Source organism: Elephantulus edwardii, unplaced genomic scaffold (genome assembly GCF_000299155.1).
Source record: "Elephantulus edwardii isolate Elephantulus edwardi_28Jun2011 unplaced genomic scaffold, EleEdw1.0 scaffold00040, whole genome shotgun sequence".
Lineage (NCBI taxonomy): Eukaryota > Metazoa > Chordata > Mammalia > Macroscelidea > Macroscelididae > Elephantulus > Elephantulus edwardii.
In genome coordinates, this window is record NW_006399790.1 from 4,612,794 (window position 1) to 4,629,809 (window position 17,016).

At 38.8% G+C, this 17,016-nt stretch overlaps 1 protein-coding gene and 1 pseudogene across 1 annotated transcript; one reads left to right on the forward strand and one right to left on the reverse strand.

Moving 5' to 3' along the window:
- The first annotated feature begins 7,240 nt into the window (after window positions 1-7,240).
- LOC102857233 lies at window positions 7,241-7,625 on the forward strand (annotated as a pseudogene).
- Window positions 7,626-9,812: 2,187 nt separating this feature from the next.
- LOC102860340 (histone H2B 1.1-like) lies at window positions 9,813-10,196 on the reverse strand. The gene has a single exon (XM_006885092.1). It carries the CDS (start codon window positions 10,194-10,196, stop codon window positions 9,813-9,815), a length of 384 nt encoding a protein of 127 aa, XP_006885154.1.
- Window positions 10,197-17,016: the final 6,820 nt, after the last annotated feature.

Consider the following 17,016-nt stretch of genomic DNA (forward strand, 5'->3'; position numbering starts at 1 on the left):
GCATTGCTCCTGCATGCTATATAGTATTCCATTGTGTGAATCCATTTATTTGTGGTTGGACATTTGAGCTGTCTCCATGTTATTGTGATGCTGAATAATGCTGCTATGAACATTGGTGCATAATTCTTAGTTTGTGCCTCAGTTCTCATTTTCTCAGGGTATATTCCAAGTAGTGGAATAATTGGGTCATATGGAATTTCTATGTTCAGCTTTTTAGGAAGCACCAAACTGCCTTCCAGAATGGTTATACAATTTTACAATCCCACCAACAACGTATGAGTTCCTTTCTTGTCACATCCTCTCCAACACTTATTACTTGTTGCCCTGTTAAACTTTGCCACTGTTACTGGAGTGCAATGGTACCTCATTGTGGTTTTGATTTGCATCTCTCTTATTGCCAATGATTTAAAGCATTTCTTCATGTGTCTGTCTGTCATTAGAATATCTTCTGTGGAAATTCTTTCCATGTCTTTTTGTCCATTTTGTAATTAGGTTATCAGTCTTTTTCTTGTGGAGGTCTAGGAATATTCTGTAAACTTTTGTTATAAGACTCTTGTCTGAAATAGTATTACCAAATGCTTGTTTCTAGTCTGTAGGTTTTCTTTTCACCCTCTTGGAAAAAGTTTCTGATGCACACATGGATTTAATCTTTAGAAGGTCCCATGCATCAATTTTATCCTCTTCAGATTGTGCATTTTTGGTTGTATTTCACAGTCTCTTTATACCTTGGAATAGTGCTTCTAAGCTTGTTGTTGTTATGTGCCATTGAGTCACTTGTGACTCATAGCGACCCTATGTACAACAGCCCTAAACTCTTCTCTGTCCTGTGCCAATTGCACTGTCTCTGATACACCCATGCCAATTACCCCAGTCACTAAATCAATCCACCTCATAGAGGGCGTTCCTCTCCTGGGCCATCCCTCCACCCTCCCCAGCATTATGTCCCTCTCCAAAGACTGTTCCCTTCTTACAACATGTCCAAAGTATGTCAGACTAAGCCTCAGAATCCTTGTCTCCAACGCTGTCTCACCACTGGGACACTTGGCAGCACCATGATGGATGATGAAGAGATTTAGATTGTTGATAGCTTCAGTTTGCTTGGCTCTACAGTCAACACTCTTGGAATCAGCAGCCAGGAAATTAAAAGACGAATTGCACTGGGATAGTCTGCTGTCAGAGACCTCTCCAAAGTATTGAAGAAAAACAATGTCAGTCTGGAGATTAAGGTGTGCCTAATATAGGCCATGGTCTTTGCAATTACTTGCTCTGCATCAGAGAGCGGGACAATGACTAGGGATGATAGAAAGAAAGTTGATGCTTCTGAGATTTGGTGCTGGAGAAGAGTATTGAATATACCATGGACTGCTAAGAGAACAAAAAGGTTCTTGCTAGAGAGGGTGATTATCATGCTGGTCCTTGGAGGCAAGGATTTTACAGCTTCATCTGACATACTTTGGACATGCTGCAAGGAGGCACCAGTCCTTAGAGAGGGATGTCATGCTTGGGAGGGTGGAAGGACTTTGCAGGAGAGGAAGATCCTCGGTGAGATGGACTGATTAAGTCACTGGGGTAATGGGGTGGATTGATTAAGTCACTGGGGTAATGGGGCATGTCAGAGACAGTAAAATTGGCAAGGGATAGAGCAGGGTTTAGTACTGTTGTATAAAGGGTCGCTATGAGTCACAGGCGACTTGATGGCATATAACAACAACAACAATATGTAATGCTTGAAAAACTATTCTTTCAGCTGGTTATATTGACATTGTGCTACATTTGACACCATGTCAATGTATGTTTTCTTGAATGGATATTGTCTTGTTTTATATGTTCTTGTTGTTAAGTGCCATTGAGTTGTAGATGACTCATAGTGAATCTATGAACAAAAGACCTGAACACTTGTATAACTTTTATCGTTTCTCCAAGTTCATAGGGCTCCCAGACGCAAGCTATTTTGGAAGTGGGTGTCACTCCTGCTTCCAAGCTTGTTTTAATCAGGAAACTCCATCAAACATTGTCCATCATGGGTAACCATTATTGCATTTGACAAATCAGGGTCACAGTGTTCAGCATTGCAGCAACCACGAAGTACTTCTGTACAGCAAATGGACAGACAAGTGCTATGCCACTTTGAAGAATGTCTGATCAAAAACAATTAAAACAAGGCATCAGGATCACAGATTAAAATCACCCATCTTTGGCTTGGTAGCCCCATTTTCTGTCCACTAGACCAACTGAGCTCTCTGTCTGTTGTTGCTGTTTTTGTTAGTTTGCTTCTTCAGTTTCATCACTTTGCATTTCTAAACAGGTTGGCCTTAATTTTAATTGTTAAATATCTTTGTTCTTCTCTTTAATAACTTAGCCTAATTTTTATTCAACTGATGTTTCCATTTGAATTTTAGATTACTGTTATTTTACTATCTTGCCTATTTAGCTTCTTTGAAGTAATGCTATACTTTTAAGTACCATCCAATTTTTCTAATTTCTTTATTTCCCTAATGAATTATATTTCTTTGAGCCTATTTCTTTTTTGTTGTTGTTAGTAGCTTTCTTTACTCATTTTGGAAAGGAAAATGCCATCATTTTATTTTCTTACCATTTTTATTTAAAACAAAATCACCAACTATTCACCAATTCACTAAGCATCAACTTCACTATTTATCATGATCCTATGCAGGAAAAAACAAATATTCTACTTATTTCCTAGAATACAGTTGAATACTTTTTGAGTGCACAACCAAGAATATATCTAGAAATTAAAGTCTATACAAGAATCATACATGATCTTTAAACTCTATATGAATGATCTGTAAAACTAAATAATCTGTCTTCTATTTATTTGTTTAAAAGGGATAGGTAAGGATTCTTACTGTGAAGTATCTGATGTTGCTATTGTTAGGTACCCTTGAGTCATGTACAACTCATAGTGACCAACAACAGATCTGAATCCTGTCCAATCTTGTGCCATCCTCACAATCTCTGACACACTTGAACCTTGCTGCAGTCACTGTATCTGTTGACCTAGGGGATGGACTGCACGCTTGTGACTTCTCCCTCTTTGTTTCACTAATACGTGTTTTCTAAGAAACCTTTTATACTTTGGAGGTCAAATAAGACTGTGTTGCAATTAGTCAACTTTACCATTATACTATAAAAGTGGTCATAGGTAACACGTAGAATGCGCATGGCTATGCTTCAATAAAACACGATTTACAAGAAGGTGGCAGGTTGGATTTGATCTAAAAGTCATAGTTTGCTGACCCTTGTTCTAAAACACCGAATATTTTATTCACATTCCTATTTAGTATTTTGAGATAAAACAAAAACATTTACCCATTAATTTTAATATAAATATGAAAATTACATAAATCCTGAATTTATCATGTGTTACATGCTCATAAAGTATGAAATGCTAGATTTAGAAAGAACTTTTATTTATAGTCAAACTTTTACAAGAAGACAATTTTACTCCCTAAATGATAAAAATCATCAGTACCACTATTTCATTTCAGGAATCAACAAGGTAAAAAGAAATATGCTTCATTGAAAGACTGAAATTCAGGAACTAATAAATACTTCTTGGTTAAATGGGACAGGAGGAGCCTTTCAGTTATTTGTATACATGTATTACAAGTATGGACACACTGGTGGGAACAAATATAAGTAATGTCTACATTAGTAAGAAATTAGTTTAATGAAAATTCAAAATTCTATAGAAGTAACTGCAAGTAAGCAAAGAGTTCCTTGTAAAAGTATTGAAGATTTTCACAGAACTCACTTTCAGAAAATACAACCACCTCAGAGGAATTAGTCTCTCAATTTCAGTTTCTGGCTCCTATTTACCATATAGGTTTCCATTAGTGTGTCTTTATTTTATCTGTCCTACTGTCTACTTCGAAGACTACTCATGTCTAAAAATCTTTACAATTTAACTCTTTGATAATTTTATCACGCACACAGATTTTGGTTTTCCATTGTACCAATTCATGATTTTATTTTATCAGCTCTTTCATCCCAAGTGTTCAATATATACTGGTTATATTGCCTGTTTCCCCTAGTTCAGAATCTGGAGAGGAAAAGATTGTGACTTTGACTACCTACTCGTTGTCAGTGGACTGCTTGACTCTCAGTTGCTCTGCATTCTAATGAATAATGGTCAGGAAGGTTATTGATATGTGACTTGATGCCAAAATTTCAGCTACATTAGGTTGAACTCAATTCTTTTGGTTGATTAATACAAAGATGGAGACGTGACTAAAATGTCTATTATAGCTGGAGAATAGGGTTTCTGTGGTTAGGGAGCTATTGTTCTTGGAATTAAGAGTGAGAGTTCCTTTAATAGCAGAGTTCATAAGAAATAAATATGCCTGGCATTAGTCATACTTGTTTCATTTAATTCCACATAGGATAAGTAAAACTAAAAATATCTTGACACAGCAAGGTGAACCTGCATAATATGAAAGACAAAGAGAAGATTTTTAAAAGCAGGCAAAAAATTTCTTAAAAATGGATTTTTCAACAGCAATAAGAAAAGCCAGAAGCAAGTGGGTGTAATCTGTAATGTCTATCTTGGCTTTCAAGAACAAAAATTATGTGAAGATATTTCCTGAGAGGCAATAACTGAACTAAAAATCATTGCCAATTTGTTATTATGTGCCATCAAGTTGCTTTGACTCATAGTGACCTATATAGAACAGCTCTAAAATGTGCCCTGTCTTGAGCCAGTCTCACTGACTTTGACACACCTGCCCTGTCTTAGTTACTTCTATCAATCCACCTCATCTGGGGTCTTGCCCTCCTGCACTGTCCCTCCACCCTTCTGAGTTTGAAGTCCTTCTCCAAGGATCAGTCCCTCCTCAACACATGCTCAAAAATATGTGAGACATAGCTTCAAAATCCTAGCCTCTAAGAAGAAACGTAGTTTCATCTTTACCAAGACAGAGCTATTTGTTTTCTTTGTCGTCCATGGTATGTTCAAGACTCTTTTCCAGCACCATAACTAAAAATCATTCCCAATAGAGACTTAAATAAAAGTACTTATAAAAAATGTACTTGAAGGAGGATCCTGATCTCAGAAAGAGTCTGAAATAGAATAGACTTCAATAAACACACTAATAATGATCACATGGTAAGTTATTAAGCAATAATCATGGCACTGGGAAGTCGAGGACAAGCTATTCTGATGACAATAATCTTTGGGGGAGAAGAAGGCAGTGCTATTGGATAAATGTGAGAAAGAAGAGAAAGGGGGATTTTGATTTTCAGATGGGTTGAGAAATATTAAAATGGTCTTTTTTCTAAAATGAGCAAAATTAATCTTTGGGAAACAGTAAAGATCTTGAGCATGATGGTAGTATCTAATCAGAGCTTACTGGTTATCATTTAATACTATTTTCTAGAAGTATATATGGAGCTTGGGTGGCCTAGTGGATAGGGAAGTGAGTTGACAACCTGAAGGCATACAGTTCAAATCCATAAAATTAGTATGGGGGATAAAGATGGGCTATCTCCTCCTATGCAATTCACTATCTCTGGGAATGAACTGGAGGGTCAGCTATATGTTGGATTCAATTCAACAGCTGTTGTTATTGCTATGTGCTGTCATGTCACTTGTTATTCATAGTGACATAGTACAATAGCTCTGAACCTTGCTCTATCTTGAGCCAACCTTATAGTCTCTGACACACCTACTCCCATTACCCCAGTCACTGAGTCTATCCATCTCATCCAGCGTCTTCCTCTCTTGGTCTATTTCTCAACTCTCCTAAGCATGACATCTCTCTCCAAGGACTGGTCTCTCCTTGCAACATGCCCAAAGTATGTCACATGGAGCTTGAGAATCCTTACCTCCAACAAGAATCCTGGTTTCACCCTAAGAAGAACCTGTATGTTCTCCTAGCAGTCTATGGTATATTCAATACTCTTCCCCAGCACCACATCTCAAAGGCATCAGTCAGTTCCTCTTCTGTCATCCTTAGTCATTGCCCTGCTTTCTGATGCATAGCACCTAATTGCAAAGACCATGGCCTGGAACAGGTGCACCTTAGTGTCAGACTGACACCATCATTCTTCAGCACTCTAGAGAGGTCCCTGACTGCAGATTTTCTCCAATACAATTCATCTTCTGATTTCATGGCTTCTGGTACCATGAGTGTTAACTGTGGAATCAAGCAAACTTGTACTTAACATCATACTTATGGAAGGCAAAGCAAAGGGAACGAATGATGAGGCAAGAGACATGAACAGATCTCAAAGGACAGCTTGAGAGGGCAAAGCATTATAATTAAAAGTACAAAGTGCTAGAGGTTGAAAGCCAAAAGGGAAGCAAATTTCTCAAGTTACAAAAACAGAACAGAATCAAGCCTCAAGTTGCAACAGTGAAGGATTCCATGGGGAAAATACTGTATAATGCAGGATGTATCAAAAGAAGATTGAAGGAATACACACATACTGTACCGGCATGAATTGGTTGACACTGAACCATTTCAGAAAGCACCATATGATCAAGGACAAATGTCAATGAAGGAAGAAGTTCAAGCTGTACTGAAGGAATTTACAAAACTAAGTTCTCAGTAATTGATGGGAAACCAATAAAGGTGTTTTGGTCAAGTGATGCAGCCATAGATGTGCTCACTAGTTTATGGAAAGAATTTTTGAAAAGACCTATCAACTGATTAGAAGAGAACCATTATTTGCTCCCATTCCAAGAAAAGGTGCAGATATAATTGAACAATATCCTCAGTATCACATGCAAGTAAAATCTTGCATAAGATTATTAAAAATGCATAAGATTATTAAAAATGAGAAAAGTTCCAAACGAGCCTCGAAAAACACCGCTTACGCACAAAGACTGGCAGCCCCTGAACACCCCAGAGCGGAGCTTAATAGTTTGCTAATTCAAACATTCATTTAAAAAAAAGCAAAAATTTTTTCTAATTTAAAAAAGAAAAAATAAGAATAATATGGGGCGCCCATCACATGCCAAACATAGTGTCCAGGACTTCTGACAATACTGGAAGGAAATCGGTGCAGAACTGGACTCGAAAAAGTCAGACCGCTCGGAAAACTCAGCCGAGAGGTTATGAAAAACTGCCAAACTATTGAGGGGCCCAATAGTTTTGTCAGAAACCTCCCCCTTTTTGTTCCTGAGTCGAAGGATTCCGAAGATTCCCGAGAGTTACGCATCGGGTGGGCGGAAATAGCCGAAGAGTCCCGAGCGGCTTCGGAGAGCAAAGCTGCCGCCATGTCTGCCCATCTGCAATGGATGGTCATGCGTAACTGCTCCAGCTTCTTGATTAAAAGGAACAAGCAGACTTATAGCACGGAGCTCAATAACCTCAAAGCCCGCAACTCCTTCCGCTACAATGGGCTGATCCACCACAAGACCGTGGGCGTGGAGCCGGCCCCCGACAACAAGGGGGTCGTGGTGGTGATGAAGCGGAGGTCAGGCCAGAGGAAGCCGGCCACCTCCTACGTGCGGACCACCATCCACAAGAATGCCCGGGCCACGCTCAGCAGCATCCGCCACATGATCCGCAAAAACATCCGCAGGGCCAGCGCATCGACGCAGCCAGAAGAAGCCTGTGATGGTGAAGAGGAAGCGAACCCGCCCCAAGAAGAGCTCCTGAGCACCAGCTGCCCCAGCTCCCCAGCAATAAAGACAGCTTGTCTCCACCAAAAAAAAAAAAAAAGACTGGAATAGTACACTGAATAGGAATTGATAGAAATTAAAGCTAAATTCAGAAAAGGCTGTGAAATTAGCATGAATGGTGCAGCATCGAGTTAAGTTCTGATGTGTTGTTCATAGGGTTGCTATGAGTGGTAAAGGGCTTGATGGCATCCAGTAACATCATCATCAAAAATATATCTAAGGAAAATATCCTGCTTGGTCTCAGAGCTCGTTCATTTTGGTTTTCTAGCTCTAGCTCTTTGCACATTTCCTTATAATACTTAGCTTTGCTTTCTTGACTTGCTCTTTGAAATCTTCTTTCAATCTCTTAGTTCAGTATTTCTTCCCTTCATTTGGCCTCTCTAGTCTCAGACCTGCATCATAAACCCCAGGGTTCCATGCAGAGCCAGAGTATTGAGTACACCTTGTTCTATCCTAACTCATGGTCAGGAATCCCATGGCTTCACATAGGACAGGATCTGAGACCACCTTCTAATCTTCCTGATCAAGTAATGCTCATTCTCCCAGATTTTCACTGGCTTCCTTAACAAACAAGCATGCTATATTAGCGACATTTTTATAATTTCTGTACTCTTTTGGACCATCCTCCATTTAAAAAAATTGTAACAAGTATGGATCTCTTCTATTCAGTTGGCCATGTAGTTGTCTTCCAAATTTCTTAGCATACACTTGTGAGCACCTCCAGGAATGCATCAGTTTCCTGAAACACCTCAGCTGGGAAACCATCAATTCCTGTGACCATATTTACTTCCATGATCTTCATGCAGCTCACACTCATTCCTTCTATACAGTTGGTTGTTGATCATATGCTACTTCCTGAAATGGCTCAGTGTTGACCAATGTCTTCTGGTGCAATGACTCTGTGTGCTCCTTCCATCTTCTTTTGGTGCTTCTGGCATCATTCAATATTTTACCCACATACTCATTGAATCTTTCAGTATTACAACTTGATATTCAAATTTGCTTTTCAGTTCTTCCAGCTTGAGAAATGTTGAATGTGTTCTTCCCTTTTGGTCACTACCACTGTGTAATAGATAGGTTTTGAGGTCAGGGAGTACTACTTCATTTCTTTTTCAGAAGTGCTTTGCTTATTTGAGGTCTCTTTCCTCTCCAAATAAATTTTACAACTTCCCTTTTGAGTTCCTTGAAAAATGAATTTGGTATCTGTATTGTAGATTGATTTTGGTAGGATTGTCATTTTCATAATATTCGGTCTTCCTATCCATGCTCAGGGAACATTTGGCCAATTATTTAAGTCTTTCATTGTATATGGCAGAAATGTTCTGTAGTTTTGTCTATGCCTTTGTGTCTCTAGTTAGGTTCATTCCCAAGAATCTCAATTTGTGGTTGGCTATTGTAAATGGTTAATTGTGACAAAAAGAGTCTTCCTCATCTTTCTCCCACAAGATGCCCAGTGGATTCCAACTGTTGGCCTTTGACTTAACAGCACAGCACTTAATCTAATATGCCACCAGGGAGAGAAGAGGCAGGGAATTCACTACAACACATATTACAAAAACACTCCACCGGACTTGTTCTCTCACTCAGCCTTCATCACCACCCTTCCACAGAGGTCTCATAAAGTACGTGCCTAGTTTACAGTGGAACTTCCTGGGGCTAAAGGAAATGCCAAGGCATAACAGGGAAAAGCCATCATCCACTCTGTGGTCATCCCTATGCAAACACACAGGACCAAGGGGGCCAGGAGTATGTGCACACAGCTAGCTGTTTGACAGCCACCTAACCCCCAACTGGCACAAGAGCCTGAGGACACCCATCTTGGGACTGAAGGTAAGTGTAAACACCAGGCAATGGGTGCTTAACAAGCACACAGCACTCTTCTCCCTATCCCCCCCCCGCCCCCCCAATGCTCAAAGAGCAGTATTCCTTGGTGGAAACATAGTGGTTGTGGGAAGGGGCTGGAAGAATCTGGAAGGCCCTAGAGTTGGGGTCAGCCATGGGGAGACCACCCTGTCCCATCAGCCCATCTGTACCTTGAGTATAAATTCGGTGCATAGAGACTGGAAGACCACCACCACAAATAATTAGATTTAAAAATATTTATTTTCTTGCAAAATTAAAATTCACTTTAGCGGGTTCCACTTCTGAGATCTGTTCATAGTCCTCACTGATTGCAGTGGTATCTATCAATGGCATTCTTGCCTGCCAACACCGCGAACTGGCCCATCTTCCTTGGCAGCAACAGGCGCACTGCAGTCTCGATCACCCTGTAGGTTATTGTTGAATGTTTGCTATAACGGAGCAGGACAGTAACTTCTTCAGAGATCCGCTGGAAGACGTCCATCAGGAAGAAATTGAGGAAGGTCAAAGCCTTGCACGAAATCCTCAGGTCACTGTGGACTTTTTTTAAGACTTTATAAATACCAATGGCAAACTTGTACCTACAGTAGAGGCGCTGATATCTCGACTTCTTCCTCCTCTTTGTTGTGGAGACAGATTTTCTTGGTTCCTTCCGGCTAAGGGAAGGGTCACTTCGAGGTTCAGCCATAGCAGATGCACTTCAGCAGTGTCCTGGCGACAGTGAGAATGGCAGCTGAATACTCTGACGTCACGACAGAACTCAATATTCTATTGGTTCAAACTGCCAAACCCATTGTTAAGTAACGCTATCTTACATGTGATTGAATGGTCTCATCAGCCAATTGGAAAACAAAGGTTGTTGCCATGCTTAAAGGCATGTTTACATTACTTGAGGTGTAATATTCCATTTAGTATAAGGAAGTTATATTTTCTTAAGAAGAATTTAAAGGAACAAATTTCAGGATGTCTGTATTAGGGCTTAACAACAAAAACAACAACAAAATAAAGGAACTGGCATACAAAGAGTATTATACAGTTTTTAGGAAACAGTATATAGATTCATATATTCTATTTTGCAAAGATACATTTATCACGTTGCTAAATTGAATTGTATGTGTAATAAAATCTAGATACAGATATTTACAAATTGCATAAAAATATTCAGTTATGCATAGAAATACAAGGAACTTAGTGAAATGCTTTGTTGTTGTTAAGTGCCCTAGAGTCATAGAGGACTCATAGTGACGCTATGAATGAAAGACTTGAACACTTGTTTAACTTTCATAGTTTCTCTAAATTCATAGAGTTTCCCAAGGCAAGTTACTTCGGAAATAGATGCTACTCCTGCTTCCAAGCCTGTTGTTTTTGGTTTTGGGTTTGTTTGTTTTTGTTTTTTTTCCAAGCCTGTTTTAATCTGGGAGCTCCACCAAACACTGTCCACCGTGGGCAGCCATATCACATTTTGTGAAGTGCTTTAAAATGCAGAATCAAACTCATTCCTTTGCATAGTGAAACTCTTACCTGGTTATGTTTTTGTTGTGTGCTGTTGAGTTGGAACCAACCCATAGCTGACCCTTTAACAGGTTTTCAGAAACCGTTAATTGCACATATGGATATATTTTGGAACTGGATTTCAAAAACTTTTACTTTTCACATCATATATTTACGTATCATTAGGAACATTGCTTCTTTAACATGAAAAAAGTTATACACAAGGGCTGTATCCTTTCTCTGTACATATTCAATCTGTATGCAGAACAACTTACTAAAGATGTTTAATTTCTGAAGAAAAATATGGTATTAGAATCAGATAAAAGCTCATCAACAACCTGTTACGTAGCTGACACAACCTTGCTTGCTAAAAGTGAGAAAGACCTGAAATGCTTGCTACAGAACATTTCGAAGAGTACAGCTTCAATATGGATCTCATCTGAACATCAAGACGACAAAAATCATCACCACGTGGCCAATAGCCTACATCATGATAGATGGAAAGGAGATAAGTTAACAGTTTCACCTGGATTGGATGCACTGTCAACACCCTTCACAAGAGCAGTCAGAAATCAAAAAGTGTATTGTCTCCTGGAGTCATTCTATATAACAAGCATAAAAACTTAATATCAAAAAGAGGCAAAGATATCACCATAAAGAAAATCAATACTGCTCATGAATATAGATGTAAAAATCCTTAGCAAAATCTTAGTAAAATTTAGTAGGGTGGCAGGATACAATATAAATATTAAAAAAATGAGTAAGATTCCTCTACAGTAAGAAAGAGAACTGAGAAGGAAGCCAAGAAAGCAATGTTTTGTTATTATGTGCCGTCAAGTTGCTTGCGACTCATAGCGACCCCATGTACAAGAGCCCTAAACCCTGCTCTATCCTGTGACAATCGCACTGTCTACAATACACCCATCCCAATTACCTCAGTCACCGAATCAATCCACCTCATAGAGGGTCTTCCCCTCCTGTGCTGTCTCTCTCCAAGGGCTAGTCCCTCCTTACAACATGTCCAAATTATGTCAGACAAAGGCTCAGAATCCTTGCCTCCAAGAAGCAGCCCAGTTTAAACCCTCTCCAGGATGAATCTTTGTTTTGTTAGCAGCCCATGGTACCCTCAATACTATTCTCCAGCACCACAGCACAAAGGCATCAATTCTCCTTCTATCCTCCCTAGTCAATGTCCAACTCTCCAACGCATAGCAAATGATTGCAAAGACCTGGGCCTGTATCAGACTCACCTTAGTCTTCAGAGAGACAACATTGCTCTTCAGTATTTTGGAGAGGTCCCTAACAGCAGACTTTCCCGTTGTAACATGTCTTTTAATTTTCTGGATGCTGTTGCCAAGAGTGTTGACTGTCTAGCCAAGCAAACTGAAGCTGTGAACAATTTCAATCTCTTCACCATCCATCCTGATGCTGCCAGTTGGTCCAGTGGTAAGAATCTTTGTCTTCTTGACATTGAGCCTCAATCCATATTGGAGGCTGCAGTCCTTGACCCTCTGCAGCGAGTGCTTCAGGTCCTCCTCAGTTCTAGCAAAGTAGGGTTGTGTCATCTGCATAACGTAGATTGTTGGTAGATCTTCCATAAATCTTGATGCCACATTCCTCCTCATAGAGCCCAGTCTCCCAGATAATCTGCTGAGCATACAGGTTGAAAAAGTATGGAGACAGGACACATCCCTGGCATACACAGTTCCCAATTTTGAACCATGCACTGTTTACTTGCTCTGTTCTGACGACTGCCTCTTGGTCCAAGTATAGGTTTCTCATTAGCATGAGCAAGTGTTCTGGGATTCCCATTCTTCTCAGAGTCAGCCACAGTTTGTTATGGTCCACACAGTCAAACGCCTTTGCATAATCAATGAAACACAGACATTCTTCTGGTATTCACTGCTTTCAGCTAAGATCCAACTAACATTTGCTACAATATTCCTAGTACCACGACCCCTTCTAAAGCCAGCCTGAACTTCTGGCAGTTCTGTGCTGATGTGCTCTTCCAGTCATTTTTGGATAATCTTCAGTAGAATGTTCTCGCATGTGAAATCTATGATATTGTTCTATAGTTTAAAATAGCCAACCACAAATTGAGATGCTTGGGAATGAACCTAACAAGACACAAAAGACTGCGAGACATAATAAAAGACCTAAATAATTGGAAAAATGTTTCCTGTTCATGGATAGGAAGACCTAATATTGTGAAAATGACAATCCTACCATAAGCAATCTACATATTCAATGCAATCCTAATACAGATACTAAATTCATGTTTCAAGGATATCAAAAGGGAAATTGTTGTTTATTTGGAAAGAGACCCTGAATAAGCAAAGCAATTCTGAAAACAAAAATGAACTTGGAAGCATAGTACACTCTGATGTCAAAACCTATTACAGTGGTAGTAACCAAAACACCACAAACATACCAGCTCTAAAGAAGACATAGCCCTCAGCTTGGAAATTATCCTATTGTGACAGCAGTGTGGTACAAAACGAAAAACATAGTCACAAAATGACAGTTGTGGAGCAGAAGCTCAAGGGCAAAAACTTTTCCCCAGTACTGTTTCAGACAAAAATCTTTCCCTGAACCTAGTACATGGGATTTGGACTTACATTGCAAATGCAAGACAGGCAGCAGCATGAGAGACTAGTAGCAGTGCTAAGAGCAAGACATCAAATAAATGACTTGTGGCCTAAGTCATCATATTAAGTGGTAGCTCAGTGAGGGAGGTGCTGGACAAGGTAGGCCGGAGTGCAAGAGAAGCTCCATCTCACATACTTTGGGCATGTGCCCAAGAGGGACCAATCCATGGAGAAGGACATCATGCTTGTGATGTAGAGAGGTACAGCACAGGAGAGGAAGACCCCAGATGAGATGGACTGATACAGCAACTGTGGGAATGGAGGTAGGTTTATCAGTCAGCGAGACTGGCTCAGGACAGAGCAGGGTTCAGAGCTGTTATACAAATGACATAGACAACTTTGATGGAAAATAACAACAACGACTATGTGTTCTAGGACAAGCTTTAAGATCTCTTTTTACATCCATTTTTGTTCTTCTCTTTTGCCTTTCTGATACCAGGTCTTTGAATACTTTATTAAAATGTTTTGCTTTGACATTTCATGGCAACCTTTGAAGTAGAACCATAGAAAAACTTTCTACTGGTATTTGACCTTGATCTATGTAGCTTTCTTTGTACATTCATGTGCTTTTCTTTCTTCCCTGTACCTTTGCATCAAAAGATTTCTGTAGACATCTTGGAGCCACTTTACCTACAAGCCAGAAATTCTGAAGAATGTACATTCTCCTGAGGCATTAATATTTGTAGCCTGTACTAGAGAGTTCTTCCAGGGGATAAGGCTCAGGGAACCTCATGTATGACTTCAGCTTAGATGACTCTACAGCCTTTTTTTCCCTTCCCTTCTCTATATCTTCTTCTCTTTATTGCCTTCTTCTTCCCATTCCCTATTTATCTTCCTACATTATTTCCATTCCTTTTCACATTTGCTCCCATGGGGAATCTTTCTCAATAAGTCATTTGGGTACTAATCCTTGTCTTGGGATCTTCTGACTGAACTGGAAACAGTAAAACTAACAGAATAGCTAGGAAATATATGAGAACTAAGTAAAAATTCAAGTTTTAACATAAAAATGTGTCAGAGATTGTACAGGATTTATATAAATTAAGATAACACTCAAACCGTTTGGTGAGTCATGGGAACAAAAAATGGAATTTTTCCCTTCTGTATCCTTACATCAAGTTAGTAAAATAGATTTTATTAGAAACTACATTTTAACATTCTAGCAACAATTATAGCAATTGAGAGGAAGACAAATTGACTGAAGTTGACAAGAAGGTTGGAGTGATTACTAACGCTGAATTAACAGATCATTCTGAATGCTGATAAAAAGTTTTAGAACCAGAACAAGAATATGGTCAATAATGAATACTAATTGTCAAATTCAAAGACCATGTCTTACTTCTTTTTGCTGTCTCCTTTACCACAAAACACTGTTTCCTTTCTTCTTCTGTAAATTACATAAACCACCGTCCTTTAACCATCCCTAATTTCTGACCTACTGCTCTTAACCTAACCCAACCTTACCCCTAAACATTCTCTTTTTTTCTAAAGAATTTATCTTTATTTATTCATAAAAAAGACTTTGATGGAAGCACATGGTTTCGGGGTTTTTTAATTTTTTTCTTATTATTTTCTATGTGTGTACTGTCAAATCAGATCTGACTGGTACAGGAGGTGATTATTCCTCCTCCTTCAGCAGCGCATCTGGTGGATTTGAACCGCGCAACTCTGGGATTGCAGTGCAGCTTCTTGCCACTAGGCCACCAGAGCTCGCCAGCACATGGGGTTTTTAAAACTATATAACATTTTTATTTTATACTAGTTCACTTACAAAGTTCATATACATTCTTTTTCACACCAGATCTTTACTTATGTATTACCCAACTTGCCTGTTTGCAGCTCTCATTCTCCATTTATATTCTATTAGGCAAGATCATTAATGGTTATGGTTTTCTTTTTAATCCATAACTAGTGTTGCCACTGTTAACTATTATCTGGTTGCTCCTAACTTATAGTGACTCTTGGTACAAAAGAATGAAGCACTGCCACATTCACTGTTAATTCTGAATACATTCTTGCTGCCCCTATCTTCCTCTTTTTTCACTAACCTTCTCCTCTGCCAAACATCTCTCTTCTCCAGGAAAAGCCACTCCTGATTACTTGCCCAAATATGTGAGATGAAGTACCACCATCCTTACTTTCAAGGAGGATTCTGGCTACAATTCTTCCAAGACAGATTTTTTTTTTTTTTACATTTTCTCAAACACCAAGATTAAAAGTGGTATCAGTATTAGGATATTTTATGGAAAAGAGTTTGCATCTATTTCTTAGTAAAAACTTACAGACTCATGGAATCTCTAATTTTAATTCCTTACTCCTAAATATTAGGACAATGTAAATTTATGTGATTTATTTTAAAACTAAGACTGTGAGATGCAGCATTCAATAGAAAACCTGGGACAGGTAGTTGGGACACCTTGTTTTGTTTCAGGTTCAAAGATTAACTGAGGGCTATATTCTTAGAGGTTTTATAAGTCTCTATTGATCCAGTATTGATCATGACATTTACTAATTATTTTTCCATGTGAGTCAAGATTTCCCTGTTACATAATTTGACAGTAAATATTTGATTAGGTTATAAGACAGTAAATATATGTTATGAGATTCTGTACATAATGACTCCTCATTGTGAAATAAAAACTCTAAGAGAGCAAAAAAAAATGTTATCAATTCTTCTTGGTCTTTCTTCTTCATTGTTTAGTTTTCACAAGCAAATAAGGCAATTGAAAACACTATATTTGAGTCAAGGGCACCTTTGTCATTAAAGTCATCTCTTGCTCCTTGAAACTTTAAAGAGGTCACTGGCAGCATATCTGTCCAATGCATTATGCCATTTGATTCATTACTGCAGCTTCTGTAGGTGTTGATTGTCAAACAAAGTTCAATTAAATCATTGAAAATTTCATTATTTTTCCATATGTCATGATGTTGCTTATTGATATAATTGTGAAAATTGTCTTATTAATGTTGAGGTGGAATAAATATTGAAGGTGGAACACAAATTGAGCTTCACCAGTAAGTGTGTTGAGTCATCATCTTTTTTGCATTTATCTACATGTTTAATTCCCAAAAGTCTGTTTTGAGATACAACCTTTGTTCTAAATACCCCAAGTATGCGAATTCCTTTATCAACTCCATTTGTTAGAAGTCAGAGTTCCATTCTCAACATGAAAGTTATTCTCTAGTTTCTCAAGCTCGCCTTTCTTGTGGTTCATTCTACTGAGTTATCCATGTACTTGTCAGTCCAACTAGGACTCTCAGGAACCATTGCAACCATTTCCATCTCTTTTATTATTACACAGAACCTGCCACTTTCATGGCCTCTAGAACACATACAATCTTACGTCTTTTCCCTGTAGTCACAACTTT